The sequence below is a fragment of the Parasteatoda tepidariorum genome, chromosome 10 (assembly GCF_043381705.1).
Source record: "Parasteatoda tepidariorum isolate YZ-2023 chromosome 10, CAS_Ptep_4.0, whole genome shotgun sequence".
NCBI classification, from domain to species: Eukaryota; Metazoa; Arthropoda; class Arachnida; order Araneae; family Theridiidae; genus Parasteatoda; species Parasteatoda tepidariorum.
The window spans coordinates 65,641,053-65,662,842 of record NC_092213.1 but is presented as its reverse complement, the minus strand read 5'-3'; the positions used below and the strand labels follow the sequence as shown (position 1 = coordinate 65,662,842).

Here is a 21,790-nt window from a genome sequence, read left to right as displayed (position 1 = left end):
TATATATATATATATATATATAGTTTAAGATCTATAGAAGCTTTGAGTCAAATACTATTAAATAACGTGAAATAATCAATGCACCAGTTTCCTTATCAAAAAAAGCATTGTTGAAAAACCTATTCTAATTATTGCATTTAGGAAGAAAATGCTTCAGTTGAATTGAGTCTCATGTAGAGTTTAATGATATAAAGCCGGACTGCTACCGTCTGTATTGCTCAAAATGTAATCCTCATTACATACTCGAGGTATAGTGATCAAACGCTACTGAAAATTAAGGCTGGCTAAAAAAAAAAATTTCAAAAACTAAGAATTGATCACGCTTACATGAAGAAGACAAATCATATAAGAATGCTTTTGCGCTTTTTTGAAAAGAATCTCGAAAGCGAAACATATCGAAAGATAATGAAATCTCTTTTAATAAGTGTTTGCCAAGCAGATGTTTTGTCCATGATCATTAAAATGATTAAAATATTATAATTTAAAATACACATGATTATTAGTTGAAATAGAATGAAAATATTATTTTCTTTACTGCTCTCTATCTTTTCATATTTTCCAACTTTAGTCTCCAAAATAGAGTTTTTGAAAAATCTTTCAAATCTAATATGATTTACTTCTGAAAGTTCAATATTTTCTTCGTAACATAGAAATTTGAAATGGAGAGTCAGTATTCAAAAATTAAGAAAAGCTTGGAAAAAAATATTTTTCACAATTTTTTTAAAAAGAAAATTTATAACTTTGTATTTTTTTAATGAATTAGTTTTCAAAAAAAATTATGACTTTTCTTATTTTGCACTAAAAAAGAGCAAAGAGACCAATCTTTCCGTTCAAATGTGGCCATACAATTTTGATTCAAAATTTGGGATACGTTGGTATCCGAGACAAAAAATAAAGTTGAATGTTCTAATATGAAATAAAAACTTCGAAAAGCTTAAAAAGTATTAATTATAATATTTAAATTAATTTCTCGAATATAAGCAAATAAACGTACAATTTATTATTTTGTATTCATTATACATTCAGAAAGAAATGGGAGGTTTTAATTATAGTGAATATTTCACTAAAGACATTTATTTGTTTGGCTTATGATTTAAAAAAGAACAATGCATTGCATAGTTGAGTAAGCAAACGGTATCATAGCTCACTGGTTTGATCATTATCTTTTACGGTTTTTCTCTCTTTTTTATGTTCTTTATTGTCTTTCTCATTTTTTCCAACAAAACGATAAAATCAACAGTCCATTCACTGTCTGTAGTATGAATGCAGACGATACCGAGACTTGTCTGGAATATAAAATTGCCCCTTAAAATAAATTTTTCTGTTGGTTTAATTAAACATGCTTCTTGAAGCATTCTGTAGAATTTTTTTATATACATTTCGAAATTTTTCTTCTATTCCCCTTATACTTATTATTTGAGACAAATGGAAGTTTTAAAAATGCAATTCTTCATCAACGACATAAGAAAATGCAATTCGATAAAAAAAAAAGTTTACCTAAAATTTATTTTGCAAATAGTTTCAAACGATAATTATATTTAAAAAAATCCGTGATAAATAAAAAAATTTAAAAATGCTTTGTTTAAGGAAATAAAAATAGAAATCAGAAATTGAAATACATTTCAAGACAAAAAATACATTTAAAGATCTTTATACAGCATTTCACAGTTAATCAATAATCAATTCTTTCTTATTTAACACCAATATGCATTTGAAGCTCTTTGGCATAAATCTTACAAGTGATTTGAGAGTTCTGAAAATTGCTTCGTCCAATTTTTTTTTTCCAATTCTACCTACCATTCTTTAACTGCTTTCTTTCCGACATTTTCTAATTAATTTTTCATTATTCACCTCAAATTTTGCATGGGACAGAGATGAGGCATATATTTCATTATACTTCATTATACTTCACTATCATCCACTATCATTATATCCACTATATACATCACATATACTTCATTATCATCCAGCCATTTTGTGGTTTGTCTTGAAGTGTGAGAACTAACATTATCTAGTTCTAACAAAAAGCAGCCAAGGTAAAGTGGTTCGGTAGTGTGAAATCTTTTATTAATGATATCAAAATATGCGAACGAATTAACAGTTCCATCAATGACAGATAAGCAAGTTTTACCTCTGGCTTCTCAGACCATTTACTTCAGAGAATGTTTGGATGCTGATTTAGTACCTCTATCTTTGCACCAGATTACTAATTTGTTGCTATAAAATGAAAAAGTGCTTCATCGAAAATCCAAACATTTTTATAGTTCCTGTTGAAGTTACAGACTAGCCACAATCTGGAAAAATTAAGAACTGGGGACAACTATTTCATGAGGTTAATGTAAATTTTGCAGACTTTAATTTCAAGTTGATTTTAGGAGCTTAGTTTATCATTTGTAACACAAATACTTAATTTACAAATACTTTTGATCGATAGTAATCAATTAAAATATTTTGTTTCCTTGATTTTTTTCTACCAGTTCTTAATTTTTCTAGAAGAGGCTACCCCTACATTTCATGATTTCATTTAACTCTATCATATTTTTATTTACATGTTAAAAAAAATCACTCGTTCCAACCAAATCGCATTTATCAGTTTTATGTGTGCAATTTTTGCTTTTCTTTTCAAATTAGTATTTTATCGTTCTATGCGTGATATTCTATTCTTACCAATTGCTGAGAAAAATGAAAAGTTATCCAATCTCTTGCTTTGAGCACTTTCGTTATTTTTAGATGCTTTTTCGTACGAAAAGTTGTAGCTTTGCTTTTTCAAGTAATTTCCATCAGTTTTCGGCTGCCATGAATACCTATTACTATAATAACTATAAAAATTAACTATAATAACTATAAATAAATAAAATAATTTTAAAAAATTTGATCTGTTTAGAATAGTTAGATCTGTTTAGAATAGTTAGATCTGCTTAGCAGTTAGGTTCACTTTTAATATCTTTTATACTTAAAATGAAGTCGTCACAAGAATCCCCTAAGATGCAAAACTTTAAAAGTCTCACTAATTATTTTTATTTTTATTGTAAGGAAGGGATCAGCTGTAAAGTTGTGGATTGAAGCAGCATTTTAATTTGACTATCTTGAAAAGAAAACTCTAATTTGTTCATATGGTCCCTTGATAAATAATTTTGTAAATTTGCATGCAATTTGTAAATTTGCATGCAATTTGTATTTGTAAATTTGCATTCTTAAATGACAAATAAAGTAGTGGCACCTTGGTAATACTTGGCACCATTATCTTCTGAGTTGGGTTCAATGACAAAGGGTAATAAAACCTAAAAATTTAATTTGCCGAGAATTTTTTTATAAACCTTGCTCAATATTAACAACGATTAAAACTACCATTTTCTAAAAAGTGATAGATTATTAAGTTTGAAAAAAAAATGCATTATTTGCTTTTCAGAATTGTAATTTATTATAAAAAAATATTATGAACGAGAAGAAAAGGATGTTTAAAAAAAAACTAACGATTAATTTTGTTTATTTCGTTAAATGTATAAATGTGTAAAAAGTATAAATTTAATTGCCGAGAATTTTTTTATAAACCTTGTTCAATATTAACAACGATTAAAACTACCATTTTCTAAAAAGAGATGAATTATTAAATTTGTATTCTTTTTTCTGATCATTTAAACTAACAATTATTTCATAAATGCTGCTACGTAAATTAACAATTACCTAACAAAAAAAGTCTAAATAAACAAGTTTTAAATTTATTCATGCATTCTACCTTTTTATAAATGCTCTAATTTATTACAAATTATTTTGATATTTATGCAACCTTTAAAACTAAACGATTTGAATGGTGTTGAGTTAGGCATTTTATCAATTGCAAATATAAAATAAAATGATAAATAAGCAATCGAAAATAATCATAAACATAATAAAGTGTTTGTAAATAACAAAATGGTTATAAATAGAAAATTATAAAATTTTACAAATTCAATAATTCGTATCAACTATTAGTTCGTTTCGATTACGGATTTATAATTTCAAAGTTTTATAACCTTATGATGAAATTTCTGAATGAATTAATTACACAAATTTAAAAACATTCAAAGAGTATGCATTTTAGAAAATTTCATAAAGATGTATTTGATTTTTAATCTGTTGTTATTTTTGATTTTAAGAATATTTCTTTTTTCCTCCGCAAACTTTTAGTAAATATAGTTATAAGGGAATCGATTAACTTGTAATAAATACAATAATGCAAACAAATTTAATTTTATTATTACAAATTTAATCGGAAGTGCGTGAATCGCATGCAGCCCCCAGGGCCTAATTGGGCCTAACTTAACCTAATTGGAGCCCGGGGCAAAAACTTCTTTGGGGGCCCCCTCTGTTTCACTACTTCAGTAATAAGGAATTGAAATTTATGGAGGCATTTAAAAATTTCACCTCAATATATATATATATANATATATATGTATATATATATAACAAGAAAATTTACTAGAACCTAAAATAGCTGTAAAGTCCCCCCTTCCCTCCAATGGTCCGACGAATTATCGTTCTGTCCATTTTATTGATTTTCTGATAATTCTATTTCCATCGGCAGAATGCAGGTTTCTGATTGTTAACTTTAATACATATCCTTGCTGAAATTAGGGAAGAGTGCTCGACTTCGCGCTTAGGTCGTTGGACTACCGAAGCGGGGGATGCCACCCCCTTTGCAGAGGATCAAAATTGTGACGGCATGTCTTCGGATCATCCTCAGGGGTGTTTCCCAGACCGTCGCCAAAAGCCCATTGTGCAGCTCTAATGTGACGTAAAATGAACTACAACAGCGACATTAGGGCAAAATTCAGCTAAATTTTCACAATTACGTTGGCTCACTTAATCCAATCGTTGTTGTTGTTGTTGTATCACTTAATCCAATCGGAAGCCTGTATCTTTGTAAATTCATCGCATTTTGTTATATGTGAAGTACAGGCTTGCGATTAGCCAAATTTGTCCATCGTAATTAGGAAAATTTAGCTGCATTCCGCACTAGAAGGCCATGGATTTTTGTGTTCATACGATAGATAAATGAAGAAGCTAACATAAAACTGACGGATTTTACACTGTACTTGATGTACCCCCCCCCCCTTGATGTGGGGCCCGGGGCAACTGCCCCGTATGCCCCTGTCTTTATCAGGTTCTGGCAGCCCCTGTCGGAGAAATGGAGAGAATTGAGAATATGATTGGTGCAATGTTTTCGCATTGACAAATTCTGAAGCAGTAAGAATGATCTAGTTTCTTGGGCTAAGAGAGTAAAAAGTCTCATTTTGCTGCATTATTGGCAAAAGCAAGCTCATAAATAAAGTTACCTCAGTGTAAATCGTCGAACCAGTATATTCAGTGCAATCGGTTGCTTCCGTTTAGTTTGCTCAGTAACGAAGAATATCATTGCGAGTGGACGCTTTTGCACTTTATCCGTGCTTTGAGTTTACACTAAAACTTTGCTTGTTAGTGTATTTCGCAATAGTAAATAAATGTGAAAAATACGCTAAAATTTGGATAGTCGTCTTGACATATAACTTAATTAGTAAAATATGACTCTGTTAATGTCAAGTATCTTTCGTAGATTAGCAGCTTTTAATAAAATGTTTCATTGCAGTAGTTAGTGGCTGTAGAAATTTAAAACAAAACGTATTTAAACTAAAGCATGAGATTTTAATTGTTTTGTGTAAAGAGATTTACCAGTGATTTCGTTTTGTTTTACATTTATCTGAATGAAGAAAATGAATGAAAAAAAATAAAAGTTGTTGTTAAAAGATAACTAGTGCTGATATCAAATGGATTCAACTGAAAACAAAGAAGTGTGAATTATTCATTTTCTATTGATTAAGTTAATTTCCACTTTAAATTGCTTTAACAAATTAAAGTGTTATGAAATTTTGAAAAGTATTATTTATGTTTTAATTTCAATTATTGATATTTAAACTTAATGAATTGAATTAAAGTTTTCACTTTGTTTCTATCAAGTTAATCTAAATTTTGTTCCAGCAGCAAACAAAATTTGCAATTATTAAAAAGACATTAAAAGTGTGATTGCATATTGAGAGTTAAAAGTGACCCACAAAACCATTTAAACTTATACCTGCTGTGTCTTAAATATTAATAAAAATACGAAAGGAATAAAAAGTAACTGAAAGATTTTTTTTAATTTTGCTGTGTAACACTATAAGTTATTGAACTATATTTTGTTCAGTGAGAAATGATAGTGAGTGAACTAAACAACTTGGTACTTAGCATTACCTTTGGCTTATCGGCACCAAGGCACTGCTAGTCTAAGTTGTTCTTATTACAAAAGAATTGCTCGCTCATTAAGGAAGTAATCAATCCTTATAAACAACAAATTCTTTATGTTTACCTTCTCTATCAGTACTCGTTTAACAGAATAAGTCTCTGCATTCCTCTAGTATCAATTTAGTGGTATATTAATAATGTATTTAAATTAACTCAAAAATTGTGTTGTTCAATTTAAATTAAAAGTTTTGAGTTGGAAGGAATTTGATCTAATTTACTTTAATTTTGTTTATAGTTTAATGAATTCAAGAATATTGTATACTTAGAAAAAATTAAGTTGTTTAGGCTTCCAGGGGTCTGTTCAGGCCAAATTTACAACCGTTTAGCGGTACCTTCACAAATTCAACTTTAGGAAAAACGGTAATTAAGTTATTAAAAATTTATTTAACGTTTTTTTTGTATCCCTAGGAAACGATAAATCCATATTTTTGTGTTGATTTTTTAATATAATTTTTAATTTTCACAAATTATGTCTAAATTTTCACAAAATAGGTACCTGTCAGAAAAACCTAGACAGACCCCTGGTTTCATGCTTATTAAGTGAGGCAATTTGTATTATTTTACTTCAGTCACTGAAATAAAACTTGAGACTAATTCATAGTTTCGTGTGTTTTCAACAAAATATCAATAAGTCGATCCTCGCCGGCCGAAGACTCCCCGTGTAGTAAATGGTGACTGATGCACGTTAAATCTGTCAAGTCTCAAAGTCCTCCATGTTCCCACAACAAATCAATACCTCTGGGGGTACTGATCCAGGAGTTTCCTTGTCTTCTGGATTGGTTCAAAATTACAAGGCTACGGAGTTGAACGTAAGTAGTCGTAAACCCATGAAATTGGGTCGGCTGTTCAACGACGGTTATAAAATATCAATAAGAGTCATGGTGTCTCGAGATAGAACGTACGCGTCCCTACCGTATTACCAAGTTGAACCCGTTTCAAATCCCTGCCATAGCAGGTCGATACCAATTCTGCACCTGGCTCGCACCAACCACAGTGCTGAGGTATAATATCCTCAGTAGTAGATGGATCATGGGCTATAGTCTTTTACCATCAAGCTAACTGTTGGAGGTTTTGTAGTTTTCCTCTCCATTTAATTTTTGTGTTTTTTTTTTCCTCCATAAGAATTCCTCAATAATTTCAATGATTATGTAATACATAACATAAATTAAAAACAGAAAAAATGTTGTTTAACTAAATAAGTTACTTATAGTTATTTGAAAATAATTATTATTAAACATAAGATTTAAAAAGAATTGTATTTGTAATTTTTTTTTGTACTAAACTTGATGACAATTATGTACATTAGTTTCTAATAACTATTTTTAAATGAATAAGATTCAAAAAATTTGCCCAGAAATTGAAATTAATAAGTTAAAAAAATAAGTTACTTTATGATAAAGTAAAGTAATTAGAATTTTTTCTTGAAAAAAAATTAACTAAATTTACAAATAGTTAAAAAATTTATTCATTCAAATCTCCTTTCTTTCAACTAGTTTTTTCCAAGTCAGATTTTATAGTTTTATTGTATTTTTATTTGCATTGTTTTTGTAAATAAAGAAAAACATTTTGTTTGCAGCTATCGACATCTGAGGAAGATGATAAAAAGTTTGCAAGTGAAGCTGTAAAATTTGTAATTGGTCATACTCGAAATGGGTTTGTTTCATTGTGTGCAAGTGTTGCAACATTACTGAAAGAAAAAGCTAAGTTAGTTCTTTCTATCTATCTATTTTTTTCATATGCTCTCTGCAATCTGTTTTTTGTATGATATAATAAATTTGTAATATTTAAAAGATGCAAAGGAGAAAAAAATGAAATGAAGTGCAATAGCTTATCACCAATAACACTAAATATTGAATTTCATAATATGCTGTCAAGAAAAATAAGAGGGCATTCTACATATATGGTATACAAAAGGATTATTATTATTCTTTTTAAGTGTGTAGCAGGATTATTAGTTTCTAATGGAGAATTTGAATTGAATTATTAAATGTAAAAAGGAAGATAACTAGGCCAGTAGTCTTTCATGTATGACTTCATGCAAAGGGTAAAACTTAAAACGGAAATTATGTTTGTTTTTCCCCAAAATTAGATACCAGAAATCATCTTCCGTTTTCCTCTTTTTAACATATAATATTGTTCATTTAAGCAATAGAAAAATTAAAAGAGGCTTAGAAACTAGAGTTGGCGAAATTTCTGATATTTTTTTTTATTAAAATAATTTTTTCTTCTTCATTTTTTAAGTTTACCAGCCAGTAAATGTGTTAACGGCGCTTAATATTTTTTAAAAACAATAATATAACTTAAATAGTTGATATTTCTAACTGAAACGTTTCAAAAAATTTTATTTATTTACCATGATTACTAAAATTAATCACTGATTAAATAAAATCATTGTTATTTTTGCTCAAGCTTAACTTTCTAAAATTTTGAAGATAGGAAGGCAATTTATCAGTTAGATATCAGATGAAGAATAAATTAGTTTAGATCAGAATACATTAAAGGGAAAAAAATCTTGTAAGTTTCTCGGAGCAGAGCAAGTCTTTCTTCAATATTGGTATTAGCTAACTAAGTATTTAATAAGTTTTGAAAGCGCTTTGAGCAGACCTGTATAAAAAACGCGAATGCCGTTCACAGAAAATTTGTCACCATTGTGGGAAATTTTTTACATTACTAATGAAATTTTTTTTTAATTAAATGTTGATATTCGTATTTGCGTAATTTAAAAATCACGCATTGAGATCCATAATCACACAATTTAAAAAAATAAATAACATCTCACATTGATATTTTTTATTGAAATGTTGATAACATTTTGTGGATAAATGGTTCTTTTTAAACTTTTTTCTTGCTCAAATTTCAGGTACTTTTTCAATTATTTTAAAAGTGTCTTTACACGTAGCATTTTTGGATTCTCAGCTTTTTTGTTTTCTTTTACCAAACTTACCCCTGCGGTACGAACTAATGTAGAAATCTATAAAAATTAAAAAAAACATTTTAATAAAACTCCTGTGATTTTCAAACGAAATTTCGCGAAGATGATGTGGCGACTAGTTACAAGAGTTAATTAGTGCAAGCAGAAAATTTTTATAAGATTTGGTGTTTGCAGGAAGTGCAAAGAAAGCTATTGCACAGTTTGTGAAAGTATTTTTTTCAGTTCCAATTGATTTTTCCTTTTATAAATTTCTATTATATTTCCTATTATGTAAATACTATTTAAATAAGGTGTTATAAATTGTTCCATTGTCATTTATCTAAACTAAAAAGATCCTAATACTTTAATTAAATGTTAATAGGAGATTTTCAATGATATAATATAAATTCATATTTGTTAAATTGCAATTTTTTAAAAATTACTCTATTTTTGTTAATTATTAATCTATTAAATGTTGTCTTGTATTTCATATTTGTATTTTTCCTTTTTTTATTTTGTAGTTTGGAAAAGGAAAATGAAAGTTTAAAAGGTCAAATTGAAAGTCACAAAAAATCACTAAATCCACCTTTTGAGTTAAATTCATTAAATCAAGTAGAAAATTGTTTGAGCTATTATGGAACTTCAAAATTTGTTAGAGATGTGGATCAGATAAAATCGTTTAAGTTTAGGAGAAAAGTAAGTTAATAAATTCGTAAGTTCTTCTCATTTATTGACAATCTGATTAATATTATTAAATTATTTTACAGTTTTGTGTATATGTTTTGTGATGTCTGTTAGGTATAATTCTACGTACAATTGAGTGTCTCTTAAATGAAATTGATTTGTTAGTTAAGAATTTTACTATTGGTTTAGAAATTTTTATTGCAAAATTTTTAGCTGCTCTGTTAAGTTCAAAAGTATATTTAATTATAATTTTTAATTTAAAACAAAGTAGCACATATAATAAATATGATGAAATTTATTATTTTTTATTGTATATGTACAAGACTAAAAAAAAAAAAAGACTCAATATGCAATAAAGAATAATTTGAACTTGTGTTTACTTAGTTATTTTATTTCAGAATTTTTTTGCATTTTATGATGTTAAATTTTCATAAACATTCTGCTGCTGTTGGTTTGAAAAAGAAATAATTGATTGCCTATATTTACTTGAAAAAATTTTATATGTCATTGCTAATACAAATAATGAAAGAGGTTTGAGAAATAGGAACGTTTCAGTGTGAATTGGATTCTTAAAAATTTTAACTTTCAATTGCGTCTCTTATAAAAAATTATGAAAATCCGAAATGGTTTTTAAAATTTTGGTATTTCAATAATAAAAATCTAAAATATTAAAAATTTAAAGAAAAAAAATGTTCACGAATTTCAAAACTAAGGTACCTATATGCCCTAAATGCTATTCCAATGGTTTGAATAATAATCTTTTTTAGAAAATAAACCTTTTTTAAAATGCAATATATCTGTATATTAGAAAAATAGCTCAGGGTGTCATTTAAAAATATTGTTGGGCAGATAAACACGCAGACAAAATATTGATGGATAGAATCATGTATGTTGAGAAACCATCATGAAATAGTAATGATACAATTTGAAAATTGTGTTTACTATAGCCTTTATTATGTACCAAATTTTGCCCTAGAACCAAGCAACAGATAAACTGTTAAGTGGGTAATCAGAAGTTTGCTTTATTTAAAAAAATACTGAAAGCTAGGGTTTACAATTTCCATGAACAAATCCAGTTTTTTTGCCTCCTACTGTGCATTCTAATATATGGTCTAAAGGGCATTTTTTCGGATTGATAATTTTAGGTTATAGAACTGAATTGTTAGGTGCACTTTTAGACATTGGAGAAAATTTAAAAAAAAAAAGGAAAATTGAGAAAATAAAGAAGTGCTTTTAGAATAGGAAAAGATAAAAACAAGTAAAGTTATAAAGGCAACAATATTTGAAAAATATAAAAGCAAGAAATTAGAATGCATAGAAAAATATTTATGTTGCAAAATATAAAGTTAAGCAACCATCACTATTGTTCTAAAAGGATACCTAAAATTGGAAAAATAACAAAGATTAATCTCACTTAGCATTTTACATTTAAACTATTGATTTTATGAACATTAAATAATGTTTTTTTAAACGTTTGTAAAATTCAGAGACTTAATAAATGTTAATGCTATTTGATTAGAATTTTAACAGCGTGTGCTACAAAAGTTTATGCACACATAAATTCTTTTTATAAATTCAAAAATAGTGCATATTTTTCCAATAATTTTGAATGCATAATAAATAGATAAAAAAAGATACCAGATAAAATGACTTAAACTAAAAGCATTTAAAAAAAATTGACATTTTTATCAGTTTTAACTACCACATAAGTTTTAACTACCACAAATAACAATATTTATTCAGAGAGAAAATAAGCTACCAAATTTTTATAATTGATTTGATAAACCATTTTTTAATCAACTGAAACTCAGTTTTGTATTTAATACATAATTTAGTATTTTTCTTTATTTATATTCTACAATGCTATTTTAACGTCTTCTTTCAATTGCGTTTCTGATTAGTACAACTTACCATTCTCATATACAGCTCGTAATATGATGCCTCAAAACATTTTCTATGGCAGGGGTGGCGAACCTTTATACACTAGCGTGGCATTTTTTCTAAAAAATTGTTTAATGAGGTCATAGACGTGCCGTCAAATAATTTTGACTTCATGATTATTGGGATAATAATAATACTAAATACTATCAACTCAAAACTCTTTATTTACATTGAAAAAAAAAAACATTTTTTCCAAGTCTTAAAACAACTTAAAGTAACATCAGTGTGACTTCTGTTTAGATAGATTAGATGACAAATAACTTATATTAGGTTGTAAGATGTTAGTTTAAGCAAGACTGTTAATTTTTTTTTTGCTAGTTATATATTGTTAGCTTGCTTTTTATGATTATTAATTGTTTTTTAGAATTAATTGTTAATTTTTTTATTAATAATTGTTTATCATTTCCTTTGCTTTTTGTGAATTTTAATTTAATTGTTATGTTACATATGCTTTATAGTGTAATAATAATGGGATCGGTGGCGTGCCCAAAATATTGTGTCTCGTGCCAATGGTTCGCCATCCCTGTTCTATGGGCTTAGACCAGGACTAAGTAAAGGGTAGTTTAAAACTACAGTCATTTTAGCCCTAATCAAATGAAACAGTCATGTATGTAGATTTATGTATGTGGCATTGTTTTGTTGGAAAACCCATTTAGGCCCGTCTAATGTATCTCTGAAAGGTAGAAAGAGGTTCCTTAGTGTATTTTGATAGCCAATTGACTCTTCACAATCTCTGAAAAAACTAGTTTGACCATGGAATTCGAAAAAGCCCTAAACTGTAAGCAAGGCTCCACTATGTTTTCTGATAAATGCATCACTTAGGATCTTTGCCAATAAAAACCGTTCCCATCTAGAACACTTTAATTACTCTGTTATTATACCAAACAACACACCAATCTATTCATAGCCATATAATATGTACGTACCAACCCAATCTGCTCTTGCTTGTCTATGATATAGTAAAAGACAAGGAATTTGAAATTGCGCCTTATGCTGTTTCTGATTTCACGAGTTTGTCGATAAATAAAATCTTTTGATACCGTATGGCCCATTTTATTTTTAACATCATTTGTTAAAACAATTTTGATTAAAAAGCCAATTTTTGAACTTTTCTATTTTTTCTATAAGTTGTTTTTCGACTTTTTACATCATAATTATGGTTTCTGATTTTTTACCACGAAATGAAACTCTGCATATATATATTTATTTAGGCTGAAATTTCTGAAGTTGACATATTTTTAAATTTTAACTTCTGAAAATTTATTTATTCATGAACTGTTTTGAAGTTGGCTTTCCGAATAAATTTTGAAAGCAATTTTAAGGATTCATAATGATAGCGGAAAATATAACAACTTGGTGCTATTTGTTAAAAATCTGGATTTATCTACTCCTGTTAGGCAGAAAAGCTAGAAAACTGTAAAGAATTTTTATTCTCTAATTCATGAAAATTATTTAATTAAAAGTAACTGCATAATTATGTATCCCATCAACATAAAACAGTTTAGTTTATGTATAGTGAATAAATTGGATTCGAAATGACATTAAAATATTTTTTATTCTGAAATATATTTGCAAATTTATAATGTGAATTTAGTCATATCTCAAGACAACAGCCAATGACAGGTTTCCTCTATTGCCTCCTATGCCTCAGACCGCAATTTTTCTTTTCTTTTTTAAGCAGCAAAAGCTCATTTTTTGTAATCATTTATCATTATTTTGAAGATTTAGAATTGACAAAATTTAAGATTTAATCTACAAAATGTAATCCTAAAAATACATTCCAAGTTCCTGTTTTAGAAAAGTGTGTGCTGTAAAAAAAATTTTATTTTCCTGAGTGTTTTTTTTTTCCATTTGAGTATTATGATTCATGTAACTTTAGTTAACAATGTGCATAACAATAAAATATTATTTTTGTGAATTTAGGATGTTTGTCAAGTGTATAGGTCTGTAAGATATTGTTTATGCAAGGTATGTGCCAAAGAGTTAATGCAAGACAAAATATCTCCTCCTTTAAAAAATGGTGATAGAATTGTGGTTGCTGGCGAAATATGTGGATCCGTAGTATATTTTGGTCACATTGATGAATTGAATTTTCCTGAAATATTTGTTGGACTGCATTTAGATGAAGCAGGTAAAGTACATAATTTTCTAGTTGAATTAAATTTGTAGCAGATAGATTTCTTTTGACACAAATAATGGAAAAACTAAATACAAAATTCTATTTCAATGATATTTTTTGATTAATTCAAAAACAGAGAAAACAAGAGCTTGAAATTTAAAGAAAAAAATAGTTTATTTTGTAAAAAATTTGTTTTTTATGCCTGAATAACTATTTTTTAGAGTAGAGATCTTCATACAGCATGCGAATATCACCAATCTGGTCTGAATCAGTTTATTATTATTTTAAAATTTGCAATGTGAATAAATGCAAAATAATAACACAAAAATAAATAAATAAAAATGCAGTAACTAATATACATATTGAAATCGAACATTTTAATTGTAATTATTGATATAAAAATTTACAATAAGTAACATGATATCACACCAAAGCTATCTCACTTAATTGCTGATTATGAAGCAAAATGTTGCACGCACATCATTCATAACTGCAGTGTAATGGAATAATGATTAAGCTAGCAGTCATCATTTTAGACAAAGGATCATTATTTTAGCTAGTTAGTAGAGGTTCAGTGCTAATTGAAAATTTTTACTTCATGAAAATACAAATCTCAATAGATTTATTGAGAAATCAAATCTATACATTTTTATGGTATTTGCAAGTGTAAAAAAAATTATATACATGTTTTATAATTTTGCAAACGGAAATTTTATTATATTTTTTATATTCATTTATTTAAATAGATTTTTATAAATAAAATTTTTAATTTAAGAAAAAAAATTTTAAAGAAACATTCATTTTAAAAAATCTTATTTATAATAGTTGATTGTTATTTTAATTAAATAAACAAAGTTACTAAGCCATACAAAGGGATTAAAATTTGCTTTGTTGTAATAAATATTTTGCGGTTAAAAAAAAAAAAGTAAAAATTTCTCGGTTAAAAATTCTTTACATTCATGTAATTTGAAAATAAAAAAAATAAAGAATTAATAAAGACAATAACAAAAAAATTTTAAAAAACAATTTGTATTTTACAGTGGGTGATTGTAATGGAACTATTAACAGAAAAACCTATTTTGAAGTGCCATCAGCATATGGTCTATTGGTGCCTCTCTTCAATGTATGTTGTATTATGAATTGAATACTTTGTAATGTATTATTTTGTTGAATGAAAGTCTGTTTTTAAACGTAAAGTTTGGATTGTTTGTAATGTAAATTGTATTCAGTGGCATACAAAAGTTTTAGCTCAGTATATTTGATTACAACAAAATAAAATAAAAATTATTTGTCTTTGAAAACAATTTGATATTTTCAATACAGGATACTATTAATATCTTTTTAAAGTTTCATGTATTAATAATCAGAAGCTGAAAGAAGTTATATAAAATATACTGGCCGTAAACTTTTCATGTTGCTGTATATGCAATAAATTGCGGTTGTATATTGTATTACTGTTAACTTTTTTACTTAGTGGTGAAAATGAGTTAAACCTCTTGAAGGATAAGCAAGGTGTTAGCGTTAAACTACTAAAAAAATTAAACATTTGTGAGAAGTGAAGATTTATTTTCATTGCAAGTGTTGACACAATTCTTATTAGTCAGAAATTGATAAATCACACTCATTTATTATTTACAATATCTAAAAAGCACATAAATAATTGAATATTTACAATACATTTTACAGGATTACTTTCTGTATAAAAATAAATAAAATTGATTCAGATGCTTCATTGCATCTGATATTACAAAAGTTATGATTAGGAAAACATGAGATTCAGAATAATTTTCTCATAAATGTACCATTTAATATTTAATTCATATTTTTGAAATATAGTAAAACAAGCACATATTCCTTCTCCATATTGCTATAATGAAATGATTTTGTCAAATGCAAAGTATACTTCAATTTGGAAGACATTGATTTTTTTTTTTATGAAAAATAAAGAATTGTTTGTTTAAATAGAACATTTTAGTTTGTTAATAACTTTCTGAATGAAAAGCAATACCTGAAATATATTTTTAAGCTTAATAACAAATAAAGCACCTTTTTACTCAATTACAGAACTAAAAAGATATGTTATTTTTGGATGAAACATTTTTTTTTTTTAATTTTATTTACAATATTTTTTTTTCTTTCTAAAAAGGGTTAGGTCAGTAGCAAATAAAGTTTTCAGAATTTAAAAATAGAATTTTAGGCATTAAGTACCATTGCTTGAATTTTCTAAAGGAAAATGCTATAAGGATGCTATATGACTTTCAGATTTATATTTACACAGTATACAATGATGGAATCTATTTTAATAACTTAAAATGAATTTAACTCTTAAAAAAATCAGCATAAATATTATTCAATAACTATATGTTGATGTATTTATGGAGACAAAAACATTAATTTGTATTTTATTATTACATTAAGCATTGTTCTCTTTAACCATAAACATATCAATGCTAATGAAAAATTTTCCATTGAGAATATGCTTAGAGAAATGTGCTGACATACATAAATTATTGCAAAAAATCTAATTTCTGCTTTGAAATGCATGGACTGACACACTTTCAGAAAACATAACTAAACTTATTTTATTAGGAACTGCTATAAAAAATTGCATAGTTGCATCGTTTGAAATACAACAGAAAATTTGCATAGTAAAATCTCTTTAAAAATAGGATTCTCAGGACAGCATGCAACTTTTTTTAGCTTATACAGCCCTTACATTAAGTTTAAACTGTATTCAAACAAAGGTTTATTGTTTCAACAAACCAGTTGTATCACCACATTTTGTGTCCATACATTTGCTGCCAAAAAAATGAACTTGAAAAATTCATTGGATTCGATTATTCAGGCACAGAATCAGATCTTTATGGTAGACTATAAAAAATAATTGGGTGATATTTTCCCCACAACTGAGATATTTCAGATTTTTTTTTAAAACTTTCTTTGACTTAAACATGGTGCATTTTTTCTGAAAGGTACTAAGAACCGAATATACAACTTTTTAACAATAAAAAATATTCACTTAGTGCAATTTGAAAATCTAATCTAAATACTTTACTTTCTTACTAGGCCAAAAAAATTTTTTAATTCAACTTAAGTTCAGAAATGATGCTAATTGTTCATAGAGTACAGAAAAAAAATTTCAATGTCATTAAGTGATATTGTTGGTTTAATTATTTGATGCAGAACTCTTAGCTTGTTTGTTCTAAGTCTATTGTATTAAACCAAAAGCTGAATTTTTTTTATCTGTACGGTAGTCTTTTAAAGAAACGGATATTAGTGCTGCATTTCTAAAATTGAAAATTTTTACTTGTTATACAATTGTAGAAATACAGCATTATCGTCTTTTGTTTTTGGCATTTATTTTTCAAAACACACAAACAGAGCTTATATTTTCTCGATTGATAGACTAGGTGTTTAAATAAATTTAGCATAGGTAAAACAAATTTAACTTAAAAAAAAGAAAGTTATGTTTATTATTAGAACACTGACCTTTACAGTGAATTAAAACAGATTTATTAAATGCAAATATTTTCTATACTTCCTAATTTTTAATTTCTAATATCAACATTTTCTTTTTCAATAAGTATGGCACAGTCAGTTTTTAAAACAAATAAAAATATATACATTTATATTTTAATTTACATACTTTCAAACAAATGAATATTCACAAATGTAAATCTTGCTTAAGTAGCCTGAGAATTATGATACCCATAATAGATCAAATTAAAACTATTTTTTAAAGTGATTACATTTAGTACCTTCAGAGTGCTGTAACTAAAAAGTTAAAATGGTGGGAATTTTATCTCATATAATTTATATGAAGATATGTATACCAAGTAAATTTATTTTAGAAGACAAGCAAAAAAAAAATTTAGTCAATACTAAAAGTTTCTTTAAAATTAGAGATGTTTTATTGTTTTCTGATCGAAAATGAATTTTTGAGGAAATTTAATTAGTTCCTAAAAAGAGTAATACCAGCATTAAATGGTGAAGCTTGAAAAACTATTAAATGATTTTTGCTTTTTTATTATTGGAATGCTATTTAAAATAAAATAAGATTTTATCAGTGAAATCTTCCACAAAACATTTAAATAATAAAAAATAATATTTATATAATAAAATTTAAAAAATTAATGGATGCATTTAATTTCGGATTAAAATTGCAGCTAAATTTAAATTATTAACATTAATTTTTTTAAAGCTTAATTAATTTCGGCACAAAGTTTAAATATTATAATATGAAAGACATCAACATTTTTTGAAAAAAAGAAAAGGATTGAGAATTTAGTTCTAAAGAAATGAAACAGAATAAGTATTAATTTTTAATTTAATATGCTATTTTTCACAAAAAAAAGGAGACAGAATAGCCGATTTATTTACTTGCTTCAGTTGTCTTGAGCAAATAAAATTAAAAAAATAAGTTATTGGAATAATTTTTAAAAAAGAGAGATTGATCATGATAAATTTTTAATTAAAGTGAAAAAAAGAAATAGAAAATCCCAGAGCATACTCTTTACATTAAAAAAAAACAAACACTCAGTAATACTTTTGGCATACTACATATTTTAACTTATATCATTGATTACAGATATTTAATTTTCAATTTAGGTTATAATAAATAATTATAAATTATTATTTTCCATATGTATATTGTACTATGGTATACTAATAGTTAATATTGCAAATAACCAATGCATACAATAAAAGCCTATATACTTAAGATATTTGCATTCTTGCAAAAGTCAATAAAAACATGACTGCAGAAATTGTAAGTATTGCTTATAAACTTATTCATTTGTCAGAATTAAGCTCTCACAAAAATTTTAATTATTACCTCATTTTTATTGATTTATGGTTTGCAGGATTAAATGTGTAAATTTTCAAAAATAGTACGATTTTATTTTTTTAATAGACATAATAATCAAATTAGACTATTTCAGAAATCAAAATGTCTTTACAATTGAGTTTACAATAAAATAGAAACTACTGCTAGAACACAACATGCACATAGTTTTGCATAGGATATTGTACACGATCAGTCAGTTTAGTGAAAAGCATTTAACTTGATTAGTATCACATTAATCAAAAATCTTGTAAAAAGATTTTTAAGCTGCCATTAAATGGCACCAGAGAATGAATTGCTACACACGGCGACATTTTGAACACATGCAGTATACTCAATGCATGAGAAAACAAATGTAATGAGAAATATAAATAATGAATCTTTTTATATAAATCACTGGTCAGGTGTCCTCTTCATACTCCTTTGGTTTACCCAGATAACAGTTAGAGAGAAAACTAAATTTCGAATTATTCTTTATTGCAGAATAAATATCTGATACAGTTATTTCTTCTGGACATCTAGAAAGAACAGATAAGGATATAAAAATTTGATCAATTCTAAGGAAAAGAGGAATTAACGTTTTAAGTAAATTATACTTACAACTTTCCCCCTAATCTATCAAAACCTTCATTGACTGCATGACTTATCAGATCAGAAGCGAGTTCTCGACAAGACTGTAAAGAAATCACATTTGTTTAAAAAATTTTAATATGTAAATTAATTTAATTTTGTTTTCAGTGGAAACCTAAACCTATTTGTTACAGGGCGCATAGCCAAATCTTTCAACAAAAAACAAGCACCTTTTAAGGACTATATACATTAACAAAATGCAAAATAGTTTTCAAAGACTACATGATCATGATAAAATAACCAGTTTCTGATAAAGAAATCTTTTCTTGATTATATTAGCCACCATAAAAAGATCCGAGAGATTTTTCGGTTCGATTTCAGAGGGCAAGAATCTCACCGAACCCAGCTCAGCATATGTACATACCGACCCACAAGTATTTCATCTAACATGTAAAACGATTGGTGCTTTCATATGCATGGTACGTCGAAATGCATTGTGTTAGAATGAAAAGAACAATGTGAAAAACACACGTTACGTGGCTAAAGTAGACATGATAAAGAAAAAAAAAATCTCATTTTCGGGAAGGGAAAATTAAGCATGTTTAAAAAACACCCAATAAAAAATGCACTTTAAAGGTCTTATAAAAATCATAAATAAGTGCCTTTAAGCAATTTTTAAAAACACTGCGCACCATGTGTTAGGATATCAGAAATAGAGTTAAATCTTAATACCATAAATTCTAAAGGAGATTCTAATTTAATTTAATGAATCATGATGATGAGTGATTTCAGAATCAAATAGTTACTGTTTTGGTTTTTTAAAAAATTATATAAAATGTATTTAATTATTCAACAAGAAAATAATAACTATTAATTTGAAACTACATTCATTATTTATACATATAGAGTTTACATTTTGTTAGTTTACAAAATTTAGGTTTTCCATAGTGTAAAAATTATCACACAGATTTCAAATATAGGTTAACATTTCTTATGACCTACAAAAATATTTTGTGAAAGCAAAGATCAGCATGAAATGAATTTGATTATTATTGAAATAATAAATGAGAAAGAAATTCAGATTTTTTCATAACATCAAAATGACCAATCGTGGTTGATCAGGGAATAAAGCGCTGACATCCCAATGAGGTGACCCAGGTTTGAATGCCATCATTGGCTGGTCGATATGAATTCTGCACCAACCACAGTACTGGCGAAAAATATCCTCAGTGGTAGGCGAATTATAGGTTAACCATGGGAGGTTTTCATGGTTTTCCTCTCCCATGGTCTCCATGCAAATGCTGGTTAGTTCCATGACATAAATTTATAAATATATTTCAAGATAAAATGTTGGCAAATTTTTCCCAGTAGTTGATCCAGTAGTTCACTTGTCTTCTGGATTGGGTTCAAAATAACAGGGCTACGGAGTTGAACATTGGTAGTCGTAAAAAAAAAATTTGGTCGGCTGTTCAACAACAGTTAAAAAACATAAAGTAAAATATGAGGATGAATTGACCATTCAAAAGTTAATAATTTCAGATTTTTTTTCCACATCAACATGAATTGTACATTAAAAACAGGGCTGGCAAAAATATGATGAAATCAGATTTAATTCCTTTTCTTTTTTTTAAGTAAAAAAATTATCTTTACCAGCCAAATCATTTGAGAAAATGTATTATGAATATTATTTAAAAACAATATAATACATTAATTGATTTAAATCAATGATTTTTTTTATAATAAAAATAAAGCAATTTTAAATTATGTCAGCCCTGATTAAAAGGAACAACAAAAAAAAAAAAAGAAACTTAAATGAACTTACAGCAAGAATCATTTCTTCTACAACTGGCACACACAATGATGGTTCCAATTCCACTGGTTTAAGATTCACCCCTAACTGAAATGGTAATTCTCGATTAGAATATTTTTTCTTTAATATTTCTAGCAGTTTATATTTAATTGTGCATTGATAAAAAAAAAAAGTTTATGCAATGACAGAAAGCGATGACTTGAATTAGTACCCAAAGCATATGATCATTTTGGTACAATCATATAATAATATCTTTGTCAGTGAAGAAGTAAAGAAAGAAAAAAGTTACGAAACTGACATTCTTTACTTTGGCAATGACAAAATTACTTCTGCATGGTACTAAAATTGACATTTGCTTTATGAACCTGTTCATTTTATTATGCTTATTTGTTTGGTATCAGGGTTCCCACTCTATGATGAGATTGAAATTCAAGGACCTCAACAAAATTTTCAAGGACCTTAATCTAAGACCAATTTTAAAAATTATTCTCTTCTATTTTACTAGAAGCAACAATGCTTGTTGTGGCAATAATTAATTTCAAATATAATACCTAAATGCTTTGCCTATATAGAGAGAAGAGAGTATATGTATTATGGACTAAAATTTATATTTTT

The 21,790-nt window shown here is 27.0% G+C and overlaps 2 protein-coding genes across 3 annotated transcripts in view; one reads left to right on the top strand and one right to left on the bottom strand.

The window, feature by feature from the left end:
- Nucleotides 1-5,328: 5,328 nt before the first annotated feature.
- LOC107453197 (uncharacterized) lies at nt 5,329-15,512 on the top strand. The gene is made up of 5 exons (XM_016069923.4): nt 5,329-5,807; nt 7,874-8,001; nt 9,730-9,904; nt 13,757-13,964; nt 14,993-15,512. Exons 1-5 carry the CDS (start codon nt 5,784-5,786, stop codon nt 15,094-15,096), a joined length of 639 nt encoding a protein of 212 aa, XP_015925409.1. The 5' UTR covers nt 5,329-5,783; the 3' UTR covers nt 15,097-15,512.
- A 2,712-nt stretch (nt 15,513-18,224) lies between these two features.
- The window catches only part of LOC107442047 (YEATS domain containing 2 homolog D12), a 33,754-nt gene continuing 30,188 nt past the window's right edge, over nt 18,225-21,790 (bottom strand). For both annotated transcript variants that reach the window (XM_021147006.3, XM_021147007.3), the window contains exons 16-18: nt 21,188-21,262; nt 19,396-19,469; nt 18,225-19,313 (exon numbers count right to left, since the gene is read on the bottom strand). In XM_021147006.3, coding sequence (XP_021002665.1) covers nt 19,196-19,313; nt 19,396-19,469; nt 21,188-21,262 — 267 coding nt within the window. In that variant the 3' untranslated portion in view covers nt 18,225-19,195. The remainder of the gene's footprint in view (nt 19,314-19,395; nt 19,470-21,187; nt 21,263-21,790) is intronic.